This window comes from Suncus etruscus, chromosome 15 (assembly GCF_024139225.1).
Source record: "Suncus etruscus isolate mSunEtr1 chromosome 15, mSunEtr1.pri.cur, whole genome shotgun sequence".
NCBI classification, from domain to species: Eukaryota; Metazoa; Chordata; class Mammalia; order Eulipotyphla; family Soricidae; genus Suncus; species Suncus etruscus.
Window position 1 is genome coordinate 1,140,782 of NC_064862.1, and position 22,947 is coordinate 1,163,728.

Genomic DNA, 22,947 nt, shown 5'->3' on the forward strand with positions numbered 1-22,947 from the left:
AAAATATGGTGTGACAAAGTGAATATTATTTTTCACTACTTCTCCCCTTTATTGTATTTCATGTTGAAATAATGTGTACCAGGCTATATCATTGTCAATTGGGAATTTTTTCCAAAATAGATTCCCTCAAACATACAAGTAACAGAGTAAAGAGCTTTCAATACTTATTACAATTGAAATCATTGCTGACTCCATTATTTCTATGGTACATTAAAATTTTGTTATTCCATTAAAATAAAAATATCTAGACTCAGTTTCTCAAAGCAGAATAATCAATTGAGTGTCTCATATTTTTTTACCCATTCCATGAATAGGTTTATATATTTGCATATGCTTCCATTGTACTTTGGCATGGCTCTTTTTTAATGATTTTTTGGAAATAATAAAACATAAACCAGTTAATTTCCTTATTTTGATTTGGGATAAATGTGCTGAAAACTGATAATTCTTTTTCCTGTTCTATCTTTTGATTACAACAATATCTGAGTGTACTTAGGTGAGTTTAAAAGGAAAAATTATATTTTCTGCTGTTCCATTTTATAAGGTTGACTGCCTTTAAAAGCTGGACTTGAGAGAACTAGCTAGCCAGAGGATTTTTAAAATAAAATCCTCTGTGAATGCATGTCCGTTTAGAAGCTGATTAACAAAACTCTCCTCATCGACTTCTCAAGTTTTTTTTTTCTCGCATGTCCCTGGTAGCTAGTAAAAAACACTAGTAGAAGAGTCAGAACCTTTGATATAAATTCAGAAATAAAACTCACATGTACTTATTCTTCTATATAGTGTCTCTCCTTGCAGTCAAAACAGAGCCTTTGAACAGCAGTGAAACCACAACCACGACTGGAGATGGAGCGCTTGACACATTTACTGGGTCAGGTAAAGCCGTAAGCTCGTGTGTTGTTGCATACACATTGGGGTACACATAATCCTTTCAGTAGACTAGAAGCACAACTACAAATCTGCGTGCATTTGGATTTTTATAAATCTGTCACTAAATTCACATTTTTAGAGAACTAATTATAAAGCACATATGTTGCACTGGTGAATGAGGGGTGTTATTTTTTTTTATCACTAAAACCCAACTACAAACATGTTTCTTGTAATCATGGTGCTTAGATAAAATTATTAATTAAAAAATAAAACACACATTTTTAGAAATTCTATATGAAATCTCCATGCTGGCCTTGCAGTTGAGAACAATTCTTCAGCCATCTCAATAGAAGTATTCAGAGCTGTCTTTCTTCATAATTATTTTATACACTTCAAAAATTAGGTTGTAATAGTTGATTTGTCCCTTCAACTTGCCTATTTAAATGACATAAAAACTGCCTTCTTTCCAACATTGGAGATGTAAAACTATCCAGTTGAATCCTCCTAAATAACCTTATTTCCTCTCTGTTTTTTTTTTTTTTTAACCTCTTGTGTAAGCAGCTGAGTGACAAGTATTAAAGGTTAATGGGCTGCAGGAGAGCACATGCTGGTTGCATTAGAGCCAGCCTGCAAGAGCACTACTTTCACTCTGATGCTTCAAAGAGAACAATAGCATGTCTTTACACACCAGTCCCTTTAAATAAAAATACCTGATAGCTCCCAGGTGGATACAAAGGACAAGCATTAAGTTGACTTTCTGAAGAGTTTTGCTTGAAGTTACAGTATTGTTTTAATCTAGCAAAGGTTTCCTTTTTAACATGAGGAAGACATTATGTAGCGAAAAGTTGACCATTAAACCTAGAACAATATTTATGCTAATCAAATCGATTCTGTTTCTCTACTTTAATATACCTTATATTTATCTGTGGATATCATGTATTAGGATTCTGTAGAGTTAGGATATAATCTGGAGTATGTCATTACAGCATTTGACTTTTATAGCTAGAGCTGATCCTATTTCATTGATTCATGCTGACTAGAAGCAGTTGCCATGTACTCGCATAAATATTAGTACTCCATACATAAAGAGATAAGAATTCATATGCTTTATGTAGACATGCACATATACTAAATGACTTGCTTGCTTTGAATTTATGTGTCTACCTCAGAGAAATAGGTATCAATTTTTCTAGCATTCCTGTTATAGTACTCTATTGAATTCTCTGGTGAATATATTATATTTAGACATAGCTTTTAGGGAAGAAATTAAATCAAGTAATTGCTGACATAGTTGAAGAGTATTCTACCAGTTAATTAGATGATAAAATTACATACCATTGGCTCACAAGGAATCTCATAGATCTTTAATCCATTTTACGAGCAAAATTATTAAGATATAGAAAGGTGAAAGGTATTTAAGGCTATATGGTCCATGGCATAAATGAGTCTAGAACAGTTTGCCAATCTGGAGTTCTTTCTGTAATACCCCACTAGGAAATATTAAAGTAGATAAAGAATTAGCTGCACATAGTCATCCTGTCATATTATCTTTAAAGCTTATCAGACTTCTTTTAAAAAGTATCAGGGTCCTTGTCCTCCAGAAAGTCGCCACTTTGCATATGTTGGTGTTTAAGTCTACATTTGGTAAAAGTAAAAATATACTGCATTTATGCACACTGTCACATTTAAGTATTTGCAGCTTGTAACTTTTTTATATGTGTCATCTGTATTGCAGAATTCAAATATGAAATTTTTCAGCATCTTGCACCAAGTTCTATTAAATAGCAATGACCTAGGTCAAGGATTCCAAACCATAGCACTATTAAAAATTCACCATAAAAAATTGAAGTGAATGTTTTGGGCCATACCCTACAATGTTCAAGGCTTATTCTTGTCTTTGTTCTCAGAGAAAAATCCTGTTAGAGTCTAGAAAACCATATCTGATGCCATGAATTGAATCTAGTTTTGCCATGTGCAAGAAATGTATGTAATTTTATTATAGAAGAACTTATCTCTGTATTGTAACTAGTTTTTCATTTATCCCAAGATGGCTGCAGCACACTTCTCTCCAACTCTCCAGTTGTAAAAATCAAGAAAACGTCTACAGACATTGTAAATGTCCTCTACTGGCAAAATTTCCAGCCCCTTCCCTAGTTTCCTACCTTTTACCCCAAGGAGAATCAATTGATCAATGGCATAAAAAGGTCAATAGCAATAAGAGCACACAACCTTAAATTGTTTAACATCACACTCTGAGGATCTGATAATAATCATGTAACATTTGTTTTGATTAATTTTCAGGACATTTTGAAGACAACCAGTTTTTCTTACTTTTGTATGCAGAAATGGAGGCATATAATGAGTTAGTGCTTTGGGAAACATATCTTGATTAATTCAATCAAGAAGATCTCTCGGGGGGCCAGAGCGATAGCACAGCGGTAGGGCATTGCCTTGCACGCAGCAGATCCAGGGCGGACCTCGATTTGATCTCCGACGCCCCATAAGTTCCCCCAGGCCAGGAGCAATTTCTGAGAGCATAGCAAGGAGTAACCCCTGAGCATCACTGGGTATGGCTCAAAAGCAAAAACAAAGAACAAACCAAACAGATCTCTTAACTCGTACATGGTATTCAAAAATTATACTAGAGGTTAGGCTGTTGAGTATAAAAACAGCCTTACTTTGATCATAATAACCTCACAGAAGTCCAGTGTTGTTGATTTTAGTTATATCTGAGGTCAAGAATTATAAACTCTTCACTTTTCCACTTTGTTTTCCTTGTAATAATGTCTACAATTTCTGAGCTGAAAGTTGTGCATTCTGTTTAGAAAATAACATAGTCAGAAAAAGGAAATTTAAAGAATGACTTTTTATACTGTTAATATATTATCATGGTAATGTATACTTTAGATTTATTTATTAGAAGAAAGTTAAATCCTCTATATTCAAAACTGTCTTCATTTTTTGGATATATTAGGTACCATTTGGAATATTGAATGAAATCATCAGTAGTAAAGTTTTCTTTGCACTATATGTATACTATATGGATATTTTTTGTTTATGTGTGTAATCCAAGTATGAGAATAACAAAATGAAGTTTAATAACTGAGACAAAATACTTAAATAAAATAAGCCTTCTTTAATTATATTTCTAATAAGCAAAGTATTCACTATTGTGAATTAGTCAGACTGAATTTCCTATGAATAACACTGTTGCTATTCTATAATGTACACTGAGTGCCATGGTGTGACAGGAAAAAGCTTGTTCTTGAGTGGAAATGAAAGTTTTAAGTATTCTTTGTTTTTAATAACTATTCAGGAAATGAATGGCTCATTGGTCAATTCATTTCAAAGATGCATAGCAAATTCACTGATTCTTGGTTGCTAAAATATTTAGAATTAGTCAAATTTGATGATTTTCAATATTTTTGAAAATACTTTCTTCACTATTACTATGAAAACTATTTCCATACTCAGAGTTACAGGTCAAATAACATTTTTACTACATTAATTCTTCACATTTATGAAGCCATAGATCACAAGGGTACTTAATTGCATTTGGATAAAGAAATATATCATATTTCATTAAATAGTTAGCAACCTAAGTCTATTTGTCACTTTTACAATTCTAAACGTTTAGCTCCAGAATTATTATGAACAACTTAGAAAGGACACAGTACTTTGAAGTAGAACTATGATTGATTAGACTAAACTAATTCCAGCGTTTCGTTGTGTACAACTTCAATCTTTTTGAAAAAGTGAATGAACAGCAGATGGCCTAATAAAGACACTCTGTGTGCTTGCCCAGTATGGATTGGCTCTGAAGGGACTACCTCAACACTTGGAAGTCCATATATTTGCAATACATCTGTCTTAGTCAAGGCAGATGGTTGCAGGAAAGAGAAACTTCCAAACTTTTGGATATATTCCAGTTTGAGCTGTTTTAATAAATGTTTAATATGACCTAAATTTCACCTTTATATTTTTCTCAAAAAATTTCTATCAATATTTTGAATAATATTCTAAAAGTATTTAGTATATTAAAATAATACTCAAAATGTATTTGAAGTTTGCTCAAAATATAACTATTGCTGATGCTGCAATTATTCTAAGCATTGTATTAGTCGATAATTTTTATACATATCTTCTACTATTTCTAGAACATATATTGACCTCTGCACTTTAACTTCTCAGCTAAGTAGTGTAAGGAAATTTAAACATTTAGAGCATTTTGTAATTTTAAAATTAAGGTTGAAGTTGTTAACTTTAAACATTTCTTAATCTTTATTAAATTTTATTAGAGGAAAGCAATATATTAGCTAACAATAGACATTGAATTTAAAAATATAGCATAAGAATTTTAAAGGTATATTTAGAACATCAAAGTTTAATTACCCTAAAATCAAATAGATTTATTAATTATATTTAATATAAAAAGCATGCTACTGATTTGTGAAAATGAGACAATTATGATGAGGGATAAAAAATGTTAGCTTAATGTTTTCAGTACAAAATTGAAAGTTTCAAATATTGGAGTTTCTCCAATAACTTTTTTTCTAGGATAATGAATTTTAGTAACAATCATTAATATGTATTTTCCTCAAAATTATTTTATATGCTTTAATGACATATTTATTTATGAATCAACATTTCGTGATTTTTGGTTTTGTGTCTTATAGTAATAACCAGTAGTGGCTACAGTCCCAGATCAGCACATCAATATTCCGCACAGCTGTATCCTTCCAAGTAAGTGTGTGATAGTATCTTTCAGATTTGTCAATAAACGTTTTAAAGTGCTAAAGGCATAGTACAGTGGGCAAGGCATTTCTTTTGCAAGTGGCTGACCTGAGTTCGATCACTGACATTATAAATTGTCCCCAAGCACTGCCAGGAGTAACTCATGAGTGCAAAGCCAGGAGTCACCCCTGAGCATTGCCAAGTGTGGCCCCAAAACAAAACAAAATGTTCTCAAAGATTATCTTTATTAATCTGTATTCACACATATAGCAACTATAACTTGGGTTACATTTATGTACATATATATGTTAGATAAATATTTGACCAGATAGTTACTTGCATAGATTGCTTAATTTTATCTGTACTTCTCTTATTAACTCTGGTATGAGTAATCCTTGATTTACATGTCAAGAACAAACCAGATGATACAACACTATCATAATTTATTCCATCATTAAAATTACCTTTTTTAATTCATTCAATTTTTTTCATTCATTCAAACATATTTTGAAAATATGCTCTTCTAAATTCCTTTTTAAAGCCCAGAGATCTTTTTGTTTGTTTGTTTGTTTGTTTGTTTTTGGGTCATACCTGGCAGTGCTTAGGCTTTAAGATCAGAAATTGCTCCTGGCAGACTACAGGAACCATATGGGATATTGGGATTCGCACCACCGTCCCTCTGCATGCCCTATCTCCTTGCTATCACTCTGGCTCCTAGAGATCTTTTAAATTAAAGAAAAATTTACCCCTCCTGGCATGAATTCAGAGAGTACAGGTTCCAGCAACTCAGACACCTTTCCCCTCTTTCTCTCCAAATATGCTTCTGTGGGTGCAGTAGGCACTGATGGGTCAGCTAAACCCAAGTCCTTTCCCTTTGACTCCTTTTTTTTTTTATGATTGTTTTCTTTAAGATAGTTTAAGAAGTTATGTCAACTCAGAGTGTTTTATATGTCAATACAAACATTGATTCTATGGACAAATACTTTGGAAACATTTGTTAGCAATTTTTGAACAGTACCTGTTCTTTTTATATCTGCAATATCACCTTTCTTGATATCCACATACCAAGGATCAACTGCGTAGTCTCTGAATGATCTAGATTAGAGAATATACCCCAGTGCATTTTCTTTTATCTTTGTGTTGGATCATTTGGATGGTTCACAAAGTAGCCCTCTTGTTTTTATAATTAAAGTAGTCAATATAGGGGCCAGAGTGATGGTGCAGCGGTAGGGCGTTTGCTTTGCATGCAGCTGACCTAGGACGGACCTCGGTTCGATCCCCCGGCGTCTCATATGATCCCCTGAACCTGGATCGATTTCTGAGTACATAGCTAGGAGCAACCCCTGGTTGTGGCCCAAATTTCAAAAAAAAAAAAATAGTATATTTAGAAAAGTGATAAAAAAAAAATAACAACTATCTTATTAGAGTGCTAAATTTAGTTCCTACCAGTCAGAGAAGTCAAGATTTAAATTTTTAGCTAATTTAGTTATTCCCTGTGGCAGTCAAACTGCCTGTCCTTAATATTATAAACAGTATGATTTGATGAAAGAAATGTCATTTCATTTTCTGTCAAGAATCCCTTGATCTTTGTTCCCCCTTAAGATTCCCAGTTTGGGGTGGAATATCCTTGCTAAGACTCTAAGTGAACTTATATATTTTTGGTTATTCATGGTTATAGAAATATGTTCATGAAGACATTAATGAAGAAATTTTACTCCATTTTTGTCATGGATTAACCTTGATGTTATTTTAGAAGTAAACAAGAATTCTAAACTAAAAGAAATTTTAGGTTGCAATAGCTAAATTATGTCTATCATTTTTAGATGATGTATAGATTTAGGTGGTTTCTATTGCTTGGTCAATCTAGTTTGCAGAGGAGTCTTCCTGACATTCAGAGCCTTGTGTTCCCCTACATAGTTAAAAAGTTATTGCATATAAATATTTCTTCCTGGAAATTCTAAGTTTTTAGTGCTTCTAAGTTGTCTGAACAAATATGAAGTATTTGTTGCCACAATAATGCTATTTTTCTGATATTTAGGCCCTATCCACACATTCTTTCTACACCAGCAGCTCCAACTATGTCTGCCTACGCAGGCCAGACTCAGTATTCGGGGATGCAGCAGCCAGCCGTCTACACTGCCTATTCACAGACAGGACAGCCCTACAGTCTGCCTACTTACGGTATTTCATGTCTTCTATCTCCTTCTTCTTTGTTATTAAGCAGGTAATCCTTCAAGCTAATAGAGTTTTCTAATATACATTAGAAATAAGATAAAATAATAATAATAATAATAATAATAATAATAATTAAATGGCTTTCATGTACATTTTTCCAAACAGACTTAGGTGTGATGTTGCCAGGCATTAAGACTGAGGGGGGACTTTCACAAACTCAGTCCCCATTACAAAGTGGGTGCCTCAGTTACAGCCCAGGATTCTCCACTCCACAGCCCGGCCAGACACCTTATTCCTACCAGATGCCAGGTGAGTAATCTCACCTTTGTTGTGTGCAAAGAAATACTTTGAATGGTACTCTTTGGATTTAGACTCAGAACATAAGAAATTATCGTACCAATGACAATTTTAAGTGGTAACATTGCTTACAAAATTTCACCAGAAATGACAAAAACGCAAAGGAAACATGAGGAAAATAGTTGAATATACATCAAATAACCTGATCCACTAAATTTAATACAGTGCCTCTTGCCAATTTTATGCAACTGAAACGTCTGTCAAGCAAAGCAGCCTCCATGCCAGTCAGATGTTTAGGATCTGTTTAAGTGCATTCAAAGATTACCAACACAATCATTGTTTTTTTTTTTTTTTTTTGTCAGTATTACTTAAGAAAATAATGCTGTTTTCACAATATTTTAATTTGAATTAGCACATCTCTAATTTCAATTTACCATTGAGACATTATGTTCATTCCTAAAAATCTTTCCTCCATTTATATTTCTTAAAAAATATTTCTGTAATGTGCACTTTCAAAAATGATCTGTATTTAATTGTTTTATTTTATTTTATTTTATTCAACTGAAATGTCAGGTCTCTTTTTACTATATGTAGAAATATATTCATATCTGTTGTTTATGTTACATATACTGCAGCCAAAATGAGACACACAGCTAGAGACCAAAAAGACATTTTAATAATTTCAAAAATTTTTTTATATTGTATATTTCAAAGAATTTGTACTGATACATAAAATATTGCTCCATAAAACACACTGATAAAATAGTCAGCTGCTTCAAAAGTTTTCTTACATTTCTTCCTAGCAAGTATATTTCTCCCATTAAAGACATAAGATTTATGGGCCCGGAGAGACAGCACAGCGGCGTTTGCCTTGCAAGCAGCAGATCCAGAACCTAAGGTGGTTGGTTCGAATCCCGGTGTCCCATATGGTCCCCTGCCAGGGGCTGTTTCTGAGCAGACAGCTCGGAGTAACTCCTGAGCACCGCCGGGTGTGGCCCAAAAACAAACAAACAAATAAAATAAATAAATAAAATGAATTGCTTTTATTGAATTTTGCAAAGAGAAGCATTTTTCTTACTTTGTGATAAATATTTAAATACAGTTTGTTCTTTACCTCTAGGTTCTAGTTTTGCACCATCCTCTACTATTTACGCAAATAATTCAGTTTCCAATTCAACAAATTTCAGCAGTTCACAACAGGTATGGTAAATTTTGCTATTTATACTCTTTCTGTTTTATATTTTTAGAAAATAGTTCCAAACACCCTTTAAGCAAATATAATCTCAAAATTAATTTTCTTCTATTTAAAATTTAGATGAAATCTCAGAGTACTAAAAATTAACGCTCTAGAATTCTTTGGGGTATGTAATTCTGGATATGTAAGTTTCCTGTTGCAAAAAATGATGCCTTTTCTTACATTTCAACATTTAAACTATGATTCGTGGGTGGGGGCACATCCAGTGATATTGGGTTACTTCTGGCTCTGCACTCAGAAAGCACTGCTGGCAGATTCAGGGGACCATAGAGTATGCCAAGAATCGAACCTGGGTAGCCAGTCATTCCTTTTTACCACACCAAAACAATTTTTCACTTTGCCAAAATAGATTGTTCCCAGTATCTTTGAAGTATGTTATTCTCACTGGTATGAGATGAATGATGAGCAAATTTTCTTGTTCTTGTTTGGACATCCATTAGTCTTTCTCAAAGAAATTCTTGTTCATTTCCATTCCCCATATTTATGGGCTTTTTTAAAATTTTCTAATAATGATTTTTATTTTGACCAAAGTGGATTACATATTTTTGACAGTAATATTTTAGGTACATATTGACATTAGATCAGGGGAATTCCCACCACCAAAGTTGTGCTCCCTCCACCCCTGTTCCCAGCATGCATCCCATATTCCTCTCCATTACCTCCCAGGCTGCTAGTACAAGTGGTCTCCTCTGTGTCTATCTTGTTGTAGATTGGGTATTGATTCTGTTGCCGTTGGATTGGGTTTGGTATTTAAGTCCGATCATTTTTTACTGCTAAGTGATTTTGCTATTGACCTTTGTGAGTATTTTGTATATCCTGACATCTTATTGTTGAATCAAGTATTTTCTCCCATTCAGTAAGCTGTCTCAGTTTTACCTCATGCTTCTTTTGCTATGTAGAAACTCTTGAGTTGGATGAATTCTCATTTTTTAGTTCTGTTTCCTTTGTCAGTGGTGTTATATCATTGACTACACCTTTGAGGTCTAAATCACAGAGCATTCTGCCTATATTCTCCTTAGTGTATTTCATATATATATATATATATATATATATATATATATATATATATATTTCTGTGTGATATCCACTTTCTTCCACTTTGAATAACTATTGTGTAATATGTGAAATATAGTGCAGCTTTAAAAGTAGAAAAGCCTACTCTTACTTATGAGAAAGTGAAAAACAGATGAAAATGTATTCCCCAAAATAAATAAGTACTATCTGACCATGTTAATCCAATAGCTTCAATATAAGATTCAATCTGTATATTGGACTATGATATGAATAGAAACTCATTATTTTAACAGGTATTTCCTGAGTGCACTTCAGGTGTTAGGCACTGGTCTGTATTCTAGGGATCTGTTTATGGGGATGAGAGTGAATGGGACATGAATCCTGAATCATGGAACTCAGAATGTCCCGATTTACTTCAACACATAGAAATAAAGAATTAGAAAGCATAGGGAACAGAATTCTATTTTAAATCTACTGAAATATAATTTTGAGTAGGACAAAGTTTTATGGAAGGCTTCTCTATGAAAATAACCATGACTTCTAAGAGCTGAGTGAAGAATGAGGCCAAGAATGGAAAACAACATATACCAAACCCCTGAGCAGTGTCAGTGAACACATACACAAAAAACTCTGTGTTTTATTTTCTACTTGAGAACACATGGGAAAATATACATATGTTGAGATAAGCAAGAGCATGCTTATGGGGAACCTTGTGGTTTATAATAAGGAATTTCAGTTCAATTCCAAGCCTACTGGAAAACTATTAAAAGGATTTAGAGCAGGAAAAGTGTGTAATTAATGTTTTGAAAAGATTACTTTGGCTTCAGGGAGTTAGGACAAGGCCAAAAATGGAAATGAGGAGACAAATTAGAAAAATGATCCTTGGCTTCAACAGGAAGTGAAGGAACTGGTGACAATAACAAACATGAAGAAAGGATTGAAATTGAGATCACTGATATATGGCTGAATATAAAAGGACATTATACACCAGAAGCTAGACCTATCTTGTAAGGAACTTCATCCTCCTTTAAAGGAAATAGCAGCCTAATGGAGGCCTCTGCACACAGATCCTGGGGTCAGGGTCTCTGGGTACCAGTTCCATCTGTGACACTTGCTGGGTGTCTGACCTTAGCTGATCACTTAATCATTCTGCCTTCATCCCCTTCAGCATAAAATGGGGATAATAATGATACTGCCTGAGGTGTTCAAAGGATTAAATGAGTCAACCTATTTAAGGCTTTAGAAGTATCTGAGTCTCTCTCTATACACATATTAGAAATAAGTCATATAACTTTCTGTGTTCACAGAAAAATTAATCTAGCAGTAGTCACACACATGCATTTTCATATTAATGTTGATATTACACATTGCCACTTTGCAACCAAAATAACCTGACTTATAAAAAAGGGTTTTTTGAAATACAACGGTAAATACTTTATCTTCATTGCAGACTAATGTAATTAACCTTAGTATTTATTCTGACAGGACATAGGTGTACTCTCATACATAGACTTACGTAGAAGTTTCTTCTTTAGGAAACTATGCCAAATGAATATATTCTTTATTAGGAGATCTTAGTATTTTTAATCCTGATGACTAAAGCGTTGTCATCATTGCTAACCATTTGGACTAAAATATTTTAGATATATATAATTATTATAACATATCCTTACTCACTAATTTAGCGTGTGAAAGAATATTTAAGGATTGTTTAGATCAATTTAAGACTCTTATCTTCTTTAATAAAAAATAGGTCAGAGGTTTTGGCCTAGTGTTTTTCTTTTCCTAAAGAAATAAGGAAAATCAAAACCTTTGAAAACCTCTATGCAAGGTCTCTGGTTTCATGTGAAGAGGCTAAGGAAGAACATCTTTTTCAACTAATTTTTTTTATTTCTTAATTTTTGTCAATAAAAGTGTGATCCTCATGGGAGGAAAAAAACAATCACACATAAACACACACATATGGCTCCTTTTGTGCTGGTTTTATGAGAAGATATATTATGTTACCATAAATTGACTTCACCTTTTCAAATGAATAAGGCCCAATGAGAATTACTTATTTCTGTAAGCAATTCCACTTATCCATTTATATGAATATAAAGTGAAGCCTATGCAATTGTTAAAATCTTTAATTTTAGAATCTGGAGTGATAACACAGTGGGTAGGGTTTTTGCCTTGCACGTGACCCACTCCCAAAACTGCCAACAGTAATTTTTTTGAGTGCAGAGTCAGACGTAATCCCTGAGTGCCACTGGGTGTGGCCCAAAAACAAAAAAAAAATTAAAATTTAGGGAGATTAAAATTTTCTGTCCCAAATTGGTTTGCTAAGCCAGTAAGAGTTTTTCTTACATTCACTTATACCATCTTCACCTATTGGTATTATCTCAAAATTGCAGACACTGAATCTATTAGAGCCAAATAGTGTTAAATCTCTTTGAGAACATACTTCAGGATAATTTCTCTTTGAAGCACACTAACCTAGATATTTTAATTATTGTTTTAGGATTATCCATCCTACACAGCCTTTGGCCAAAATCAGTATGCACAGTATTACTCAGCATCAACGTATGGTGCATATATGGCATCTAATAACACAGCTGATGGCACATCATCCTCAACCTCAACCTACCAACTGCAGGAATCTCTCCCCGGATTGACCAGTCAACCAGGTACAGATCTTCACCCAGGTGAAATACTTTTAATACATTTTTCTATGTTTAACTTTATGAGAAAAGACATTTAAAAATAAGTTTGAAAAGCTCCCAGATATTATAATGCTAATCAATTACTATGGTCAATCTACTACACAGATGAGTTACTTTTGCTGGCATTTCAGGGAAACCTTTTATATTAACAGTAGAATGTTGTCAGAAAGGAGAATTTTGTGTCTATGAATATTAATATGAAAATGGGACAATCTAACTTTTGCTGGACTACTTTTCTTTGGACAGTTATATAATATTATCCTACTTTTAATCAGCTGCTAATATTTTCTTTATATTTAAAAGTCTATTATTCCTCTCTTACTTTTGTAAATCTTTTTTTTTTTTGTTTTTTTTTGTTTTTTTTTTGTTTTTCGGGCCACACCCGTTAGATGCTCAGGGGTTACTCCTGGCTACGCGCTCAGAAATTGCCCCTGGCTTGGGGGGACCATATGGGACGCCGGGGGATCGAACCGTGGTCCTTTCCTTGGCTAGCACTTGCAAGGCAGACACCTTACCTCTAGCGCCACCTCGCCGGCCCCACTTTTGTAAATCTTTATTTACACCTAACACCAAATAGTTTCTACATTTCTAAGATGTTTAGACTCACCAATAAATATTTATATCTTTATAGCACCTGTTTAAAATCCATTATGTTTTTTGAGACTCATGTCTTCTTTTTTTAAGATCTTTATTTAAGCAGCATAATTACAAGCATAATTGCATCTGGGTTTCAGTCATAAACAGAACATCCCCTTCACCAGTGCAACATTTCCACCACTGATGCCCCTAATCTCCCTTCTCCTCCTCTTCCCTTCCCTTTATTCACGACAAACATTCTATTTCTCTCATACATTAGCATTGTCATGCTAGTTGTTAGTGTAGTTATTTCCCTAACAGCATTCACCACTCTTTCTAGTGAGCTTTATATTGTGAGCCAGTCCTTCTGGCCCTTAACTCTATTGTCTCTGGGATTATTTCAAAATTTCTTAACTTTTTTATTAGTAGATTTATTAAACACCTTGATTACAAATATGATTGTAGTTGGGTTTCAGTCATGTAAAGAACACCCCCCTTCACCAATGCAACATTCCCATCACCAATGTCCCAAATCTCCCTCCTACCCATCCTGAGTGAAACTATTCTGTATCTATCTCTCTCCCTCTGACTTATTTCACTCAGCATAATAGATTCCATGTACATCCATGTATAAAAAAATTTCATGACTTCATCTCTCCTGACAGCTGTATAATATTCTATTGTGTATATGTACCACTGATTTTTTAGCAATTCCTCTTCTGTTGAAGGGCATCTTGGTTATTATCAGAGTCTAGCTATTGTAAATTACACTGTAATGAATATAGGTATGAGGAAGGGATATTTGAATTTGTTTAGCGTTTCCAGGGTATATACTATATACCTAAGAGTGGTATAGCTGGATTATATAGGAGCTCAATTTCCAGTGTTTGAGGAATCTCCATATTGTTTTCCATAAATTCTGGACTAGACAGCATTTCCACCAGCAGTGAATAAGAGTCCCTTTCTCTCCAAATCCTTGCCAGCACTGCTTGTTCTCATTCTTTATGATGTATGACAATCTCTGCGCCATGAGATGGTAGCTCATAGTTGTTTAGATTTGCATCTCCATGATGAGTGATGTGGAGCATTTTTTCATGTGCCTTTTTGGCCATTTGTACTACTTCTTTGAGGAAGTCGCTGTTTATTTCTTCTCTCCATTTTTTGTTGGAATTAGGTGATTTTTTTTTTCTTGTAAAGTTCTGTCGGTGACTTGTATATTTTGGATATTAGTCCCTTATCTGGTGAATAATTTCTCCCATTCAGTGGGTGTCTCTTATATCCTAGGCACTATTTCCTTTGAGGTGCAGAAGCTTCTCAGCTTAATGTATTCCCATCTGTTTATCACTGCTTTCACTTGTTTGGAGAATGCTCTTTCTGCCTTGAAGATGCCTTTAATCTCAATATCATGGAGTGTTTTACCTACGTGCTGTTCTATATACCTTATGGTTTCAGGTCTGATATCAAGATCTTTAATCCATTTGAATTTTACCTTCATACATGGTGCTAGCTGGGGTCTGAGTTTCCTTTTTTGCAAGTGGCTAACCACTTGTGCCAACACTACTTGTTGAAGAGGCTTTCCTTGTTTCATTTTTGGATTCTTGCTCCTTTATCAAAAATTAAATATTGTATGTCTGAGAAATTTTGTTTGAATACTTGGGGCTATTCCACTGATCTGAGGATCTGGCTTTATTCTAATACCATGCTGTTTTGATAAATATTGCTTTCTAATACAATTTAAAATTGGAGAAAGTTTGCCTCCCATATGTGTTTGCCCAAGTATTGCTTTAGATATTCATGGATATTTAATGTTCCAGATTAATTTCAGGAGTGTTTGATCCACTTCTTGGAAGAACGTCAAGGGTTTCTTTAGAGGGATTGCATTAAATCTGTACAATGATTTGGGGAGTACTGCCATTTTAATTATGTTAATCCTGCCAATCGATGAGCAGAATATGTGTTTTTATTTCTGCATATCCTCTGATTTTTTGAAGGAGTGTTTTGTAATTTTCTTTGTATAGGTCCTTTACTTCTATACTTAAGTTGACTCCAAGATATTTGAGTTTGTGTGAAACTATTGTTACTAGAGTTGTTATTTTAATATCTATTTCTACTATATCATTGTTGGTGATATTATTATTATTATTATAAGAAAGCCATTGATTTTTGCATGTTAATTTTTTAGCCTGTCACTTTGCTATATGAATCTATTGTTTCCAGAAGCTTTTTGGTAGAGTCTTTAGGGTTTTCTAAATATAGTATCATGTCATCTGCAAACAGTGAGAGTTTGACTTTTTCCTTGCCTATCAGGATGCCATTGATATATTTTACTTGACTAATCACTATAGCAAGTATTTTCAGTACTATGTTGAATAGGAGTGGTGAGAGAAGACAGCGTTGTCTTGTACCAGATTTTAGAGGATAGGCTTTTAGTTTTTTCTCCATTGAGTATAATATTTGCCATTGGTTTGTGGAAGATGGCCTTAATTATATTGAGAAAAGTTTCTTTAATTCCAATCTTGTTGAGAATTTTTTTTAGCAAGAATGGGTGTTAGACCTTATCAAATGCTTTCTCTGCATCTATTGATATGATCATATGTATTTTTATTTTTCTTGTTGTTGATGTTTTGTATTATGTTGATAGATTTATGGATGTTAAACCATCCTTGCATTCCTGGAATGAAACCTACTTGGTTGTGCTGACTGACCTTCTTGATGAGGCATTGGATCCTAATTGTCAGAATTTTGTTGAGGATATTTGCATCTTTGTTCATCGGGGATATTGGCTTCATAAAAGCTATTTGGAAGTGTTCAGGTTTCTTAATTTCAAGAAAGAGCCTGGCAAGGATTGATAGTAATTCCTCTTGAAAGGTTTGAAAGAATTCATTAGTGAATTCATCCAGGCCTGGGCTTTTTTTGGGAGAATGGGGGTAGACATTTTATTACCGTTTTAATTTCCTCAATAGTGATGGGGGTGTTTAGATATGCTACGTCCTCCTTTTTCAACCATGGAAGGTTTTAAGAGTGCAGGAATTTATCCATTTTGTCCAGGTTCATGTTTCGTGCCATAGAGTTTCTCAGAGTAGTCTCTGATTACCCTTTGAATCTCTGCAATATCTGTAGTGATAGCCCCTTTTCATTTCTAATACAGATTATCAAATTTCTCTCTCTCTCTTTCTTTGTGAGTTTTGCTAGTGGTCTATCAATCTTTTTTCAAAGAATCAACTTCTGCTTTCTTTGATCTTTCGGGTTATTTTTGGGTTTCCACTTCATTGATTTCTGCTCTAAGCTTTGTTATTTCCTTCTGTCTCGCTATTTTTGGTTCCTATTGTTGATCATATTCTAGTTTTATAAGCTGCATTATTAAGCATTATTCAGGTAGGCCCCTTCTTGCTTCCTGATGTGTGCTTGCAAAGCTATAAATTTTCCTCTCTGTACCACTTTTTTTTTTTTTTTTTGGTTTTGTACCACTTTTGCTGTGTCCATTAGATTCTGATAGTTTGTATCTTCATTGTCATTTGTTTCTGGAGAGTTTTGATTTCCTCTTAGATTTCATTTCAGACCTACTGGTTGTTCAATAGTAGGCTGTTTAATTTCCAAGTGTTAAAGTTTTTCTTCTATGTCCCTTTGTAGTTCACATCTAATTTCAGAGCTTTGTGGTCAGCGAAGTTAGATTGCAACATTTCTATCCTCTTGATTTTATGGAGGTATGTTTTATGTGCCAACATGTGTTCAATCCTGGAGAATGACCCATTTACATTGGAGAATAGTATGTTTCCAGATTTCTGGGGAGGTAGTCCCCTATATATATCTACTAGGCCTCTTTCTTCCATTTCTCTATTCAGGGCTAGTATATTTTCGTTGGGTTTTAGTTTGGTTGACCTATCAAGTGTTGACAGGGCCATGTTGAGTTCTCCCACAATTATTGTGTTATTATTGATGTCGTCTTTTAAATTTGTCATTATATATTAGATTTTTTTTTGGTCTCTCATTTGGTGCATATATGTTTCTTAGTCTGATTTCTTCCTGTTGCACATATCTCTTGATTAGTACAAAGTGTCCATCTTTGAACCTTACAACTTTTCTGAGTCTAAAGTTTCTGTCATCTGATATTAATATGGCCACCCCAAGTTTTTGAAGGGTGTTGTTTGCTTGGATTGTTTTCCTCCAGTCTTTGATTTTGAGTCTATGTTTGTTCTGATTGTTCAGGTGTGTTTTGTAGGCAGCAGAAGGTTAGATTCATCTTTTTGATCCATTTAGCCAATCTGTGTCTCTTAACTGGTGCATTAAGTCCACTGATATAGAGGTCGATGATTATCATGACATTCAATGTCATCTATATGTATTAGTTTGGTGTGTGTCTGTTGATCTGTCTTGTCTTAAAGTAAACTTTTCAGCTTTTATTTTAAGGCTGGTTTAGCTTCTATAATGTTTCTGAGCTGTTGCTTAACCATAAAGTTATGTATCCTTCCTTCAAACCTGAGCATGAGTCAGGCTGGTTGCAGTATTCTAGGTGAAGCCTCCATTTCATTCAGTCTTGTCACAATCTACCACCTCTGTCTTCTGGCCTTGAGAGTTTCTTGTGACATGTCTGCTGTAAAACTTAAGGATGCTTCTTTGAATGTAATTTCACATTTTGATCTTGCTGGTTTTAGTGTTCTATCCCTATCTCTGGGATTTGTCATTGTGACTAGGATGTGTCTTGTGGTGCTTTTCTTCAGGTCTTCTTAGCTGGTACTACTCTCTGGGCATGCTGGATTTGATTGCTTTCAGTCTTTAGCTCTGGGATTTTTTTGGTTATGATGTCTTTGACTGTTGATTCTTCCTGGGGATCTTCTTTCTGGGCCTCTGGGACTCCAATGATTCTTATATAGTTTCTTTTGAGTTTATCAAAGGCTTATATTTTTATCTGTTCACATTATTTGAGTACTCTTTCCGTTGTCTGATAATTTGTTTTAAGGTTTTTTTTCCAATCTCTTCTGCTGTATGGAGTTGTTCTGCACTTGATCTTCCAGTTCACTGATTCTGTCCTTGGCTGCTGTTACCTTGCTGGAGAGGCTTTCCATTGAGGTTTTCGATTCAGCTATTGAGATTTTCAGACTTGTTATTTTAGTTTGGAGTTTTCTCATTTTTATCTTTTTTATTCTGTTCAGCTTGATCTATGTTTTCTTTGATTTCTGTGAGGATCCTCTATATTTCTATTCTAAACTTATCTGAAAGATTAATCAGGTGGTTGGTATTTTTGGGGTCATCAGAGCTATCATCTTCTTTCTCTGTGTGTGATGTTTTCCTAAGAGGTTTTCCCATTGTCACGCTTGTAGTGTAATTTTTTCGTACATGTTATAGTGGGGTTCATTAGTTAGAAAAATCACAAAGCCGCAAACAAAGCGGAAAGGCCGTGCTCTTCTGGAGCCCCTGTTTTCTCTGGGTCTTTCTTGGCATTCTCAGGAGAATTTCAGGAGGCAGAAGAGAAATAGGCGAAGACAGCAGAGATTTTTTCAGTCTCTCTTCTTGTTTCTAAACAGACAGCAGGGGCCAGAAATCTCGCCCTTGTCTGACAAAGAGAGAGGATACCTGTCTGCTGTGGAGATACTAGGAGATAGTTTCTCTGGGTCTTCCTTGGCCTTGTCAGGAGAATTTCAGGAGACAGAAGAGTGACTCATATGTTCATAATGAAATTAAATTTTCTGTCAAATATTTGTCATAGTTGAACGTTTTAAAGTATAATACTGGTCTAGTTCATAGTCATTTTAATAAAATTTCAATAGTATTTTTAGATTATGTTATCGTGATTTGGAAGTTACAAGAAAAACAAACTAGGAATAACCAAATAATTTTGAAAAATAATAACAATGTTTGCCTGATTTGGAGACATCATAAAAAAAGAAAAATAGTTTATGTATTAACAAAAAATACATTGGATAATAGCATCTAGCAGTGGTCACATACATATACAAGTTATTGTCAGTGACACAGAACCAAATATATAATATTTATATGTATTATATATGCAATATATAATATAATAATAACCAAATATATAATATAATAGATAATGTTTTTAAAAAATTGGTATAAGAAACACTGAATATCCATATGCAAAAAAATGTTCATTTGTAACCAGACATTGAAGACATGTATAATAAAACCAAAGCTAGTAAACTTGAAAATTTTTTGGAAAAAATATGGCCTTGATATATGTAAATACTTATACTTTATTCTAAAACACTATCCCTAAAAGTAAATATAAACATTAATAAAATAAAACATTTAAAAAAAAACTTCTGCTTCTTGAAATTAGAGGGATAACAAACCAAGACACAGAATTGTTGCAAACATTATAAAAGTCAAACATGAGCACAAAATTTTCATCCAAAATATAACATAATACACATGTATATAAATATATAAGTACTTCTCAAAGCCAGTAACAAAAATGCAATTAGATTTATGATAAATCCCATTGTGTGTTCAGTAATTTTATTCTACTTAATGTCTTTTCAAGATTCAAATTTACTTATGCTTCTTTCTTGTGTCAAGCTTTGGAAGATGAAAACATGTAAATCTGGTCACAAGATTATATTTTTTCTAATTGGGCCATTAATTCCAAGAATATTTGAAACTATTAGATACATACTTTAGATTGCCTACGAGTTTGGATACATTCCAGTGGAAACTGGTCTTTGAGCAAGAAACAAATTATTTGCATGTATTTCTTTCACATAAGAAGCAAGAAAAAAATCAAGCCAATAATAATTATGTAAGTAGTAAGAAAGAAAAGATGCCAGGTAGTCAGATAGTATGGGAATAGTTAACAAGAAAAATTAATTGATTAAATTTTATTCCTTATTTAGAATAGCTACTCCAATCTAATTCTAGATTTCAAGGAGTAGTACAGTAGGTATACTGAATTTGGACTTTGATAGTCCTATATTTGCATGACCAAACTTCCTTTTATTTTATTTTATATTGTATAAATAACTTCTTTAATTAAATCACTATGAGATACACAGTTGTTCATGTTCAGCAAAGTTGTTTATAATTTAATTTCAGTCATACAATATACCACTCCCTTCATCAATGGGCGATTCTGCCATCAGTGTCCCCATTTCCCTCCAATCTTCCTTCCTACTCTGCTCTTTCCCCGCCTGCCTCTGTGGCAGACATTTTTCTTCTCCATGTCTCTCTTTCTCTCCCTTTATTTTTCCTTAAAATACTGCGGTTTGGGGCCCGGAGAGATAGCACAGCAGCGTTTGCCTTGCAAGTAGCCAATCCAGGACCAAAGGTGGTTGGTTCGAATCCCGGTGTCTCATATGGTCCCCCGTGCCTGCCAGGTGCTATTTCTGAGCAGACAGCCAGGAGTAACCCCTGAGCACCGCCGGGTGTGGCCCAAAAACAAAAACAAAAACAAAAAATACTGTGGTTTGCAACATCAATCCTAAAGTTGTATCACACATATCACTTTATCCCCTTTCAGCACCCAGTTCTTATCCGGAGTGATCATTTCCAACTATCACTATCACAGCATAACATAACAGCAGCATAACAGCACCCCCACCCCACTATTTATGGCAAGCTTACTTCCATGAACTGGTCCTCCTGGCCGTTGTCTCAATTTTCTTTGGATATTATTACCATAGTATCCAAAATATCACAATATTTTAGTGTCCCAGAAGCACAATGCAGAAAGGCTGCCTGTACTTTGATGTTCACTGCAGCACAATTCATAATAGTCAGAATTTTGAAACAACCAAAGAGCCCTACATCTCAACTGTAAGGAAAAATTAAGTCATAAAATTGGCTTATACATGAATGGATATGGTGAGCTTTATACCGAGCAAAATGAGTCAGAGAGAGGGATAGATAGAACATGATCACTTCATGGGCCGGAGCAGTGGCATAAGAGGTAGGGCTTTTGCCTTGCATGTGCTGACCTAGGACAGACCGGGGTTCAATTCTCCTGTGCCCCATATGGTCCCCCAAGCCAGGAGTGATTTCTGAGCACATAGCTAGGAATAACCCCTGAGTGTCACTGGGTGTGGCCCAAAAAAGAAAAAAAAAGAAAATATTGAATGTAGGCTCTAGGTTTTTCCAACGTTTACTGAAAGAAACACATTCATATATTACACATTCTTCATGTTTAAATTTCCAAAGGCTGCAATTCTCAACCTTCTATTTATTGTTTAAAGCTAACAGTTTATTTGAGGTAAATTTGAGATCTGGTAAGCCTTTGATTTAATTTAACATATATTATTTATACTTTTAAGTTTATTAATTTCTGAACCCAAATCATGATAATTCACATATCTAGATCTTAAGAAATTCTGACCTCAGACTATTTTAGATGGTTTTAAATTTGTTTAGGTAGATTTAAATTTGATGTTTAGGTTTGACTTTTAAGTTTGACTTTCCATATCTGACATGCATCAAAAATGAACAAGCTCATAACTTTGAGGTTTTTCTTATTAATAATGAGATCTGAGGTATGTAATATATATATGTATGAAAAGTGCTTTCCATTAACAGACTCTGCATCTTAGATGTAGCATAAAAATATGACAGTTATATCCACAATTTTCATAAAGTATTCACTACTGACTTATTTCATCTTTAAAGCATAAACATATTTTATATTCAATAAGAGACAGCTGGCTGTTCTGATTTCAAGATAAATCTAATGAAATAAAGTTGGATAAAAATACCCAGAACTTAGAAGCTGCCATTATTCATTACTATACTGATTAAAGGATAATTATTCAATCATATAGTGTTGGCCTAAGAAGAAAGCCTAAGGCAATGTGTAATGACTGATGTTATTTAGAAATTGCAGATAGCACTGTTATTTATTTACTTAACCTTATTAGGATGTTTGAAAATGGATTTAAAGAAACATTACCAGATTAAAAACAGACACTTGAGTAAATTATCTTTACAAAGATCTTTCTTTACCTTTACCATAAAGTTTATCTTAATACATTTTAATTTACATTAAAATTTTAAGGCTTATTAACACATTAAAATTTAAAATATTTATAACCCTCTTAAATATTTTAAAATCTTTAAAATTAAATATAATTAGTAATTTGTGACAATATCGTTCAATACTCTGAGACCTTGGTAAACATTACAGTTTACATTAGCTGATTAAACCTTATAAGTTTAAGGTTTAAAAGGATACAATAAGATCATTTCACTTTCTGAAAGGAGCCAGTTTCTTAAGGAAAATAGAGCTGAATTTTGTTAACTTCGTGGCATTTCAAACAAGTAGAGTAAGGGGGCAACACGCTAACCCATCAAATTAACACTAATAGGAGGATACAGGTA

General features: G+C 33.9%; 1 protein-coding gene across 1 annotated transcript in view; it reads left to right on the forward strand.

The window, feature by feature from the left end:
- Nucleotides 1-22,947, forward strand: part of EYA4 (EYA transcriptional coactivator and phosphatase 4) — a 304,073-nt gene that overhangs the window by 238,049 nt on the left and 43,077 nt on the right. Inside the window, exons 6-11 of the mRNA XM_049789603.1 lie at nucleotides 784-876; nucleotides 5,547-5,613; nucleotides 7,643-7,785; nucleotides 7,945-8,088; nucleotides 9,197-9,276; nucleotides 12,849-13,032. Coding sequence (XP_049645560.1) covers nucleotides 784-876; nucleotides 5,547-5,613; nucleotides 7,643-7,785; nucleotides 7,945-8,088; nucleotides 9,197-9,276; nucleotides 12,849-13,032 — 711 coding nt within the window. The remainder of the gene's footprint in view (nucleotides 1-783; nucleotides 877-5,546; nucleotides 5,614-7,642; nucleotides 7,786-7,944; nucleotides 8,089-9,196; nucleotides 9,277-12,848; nucleotides 13,033-22,947) is intronic.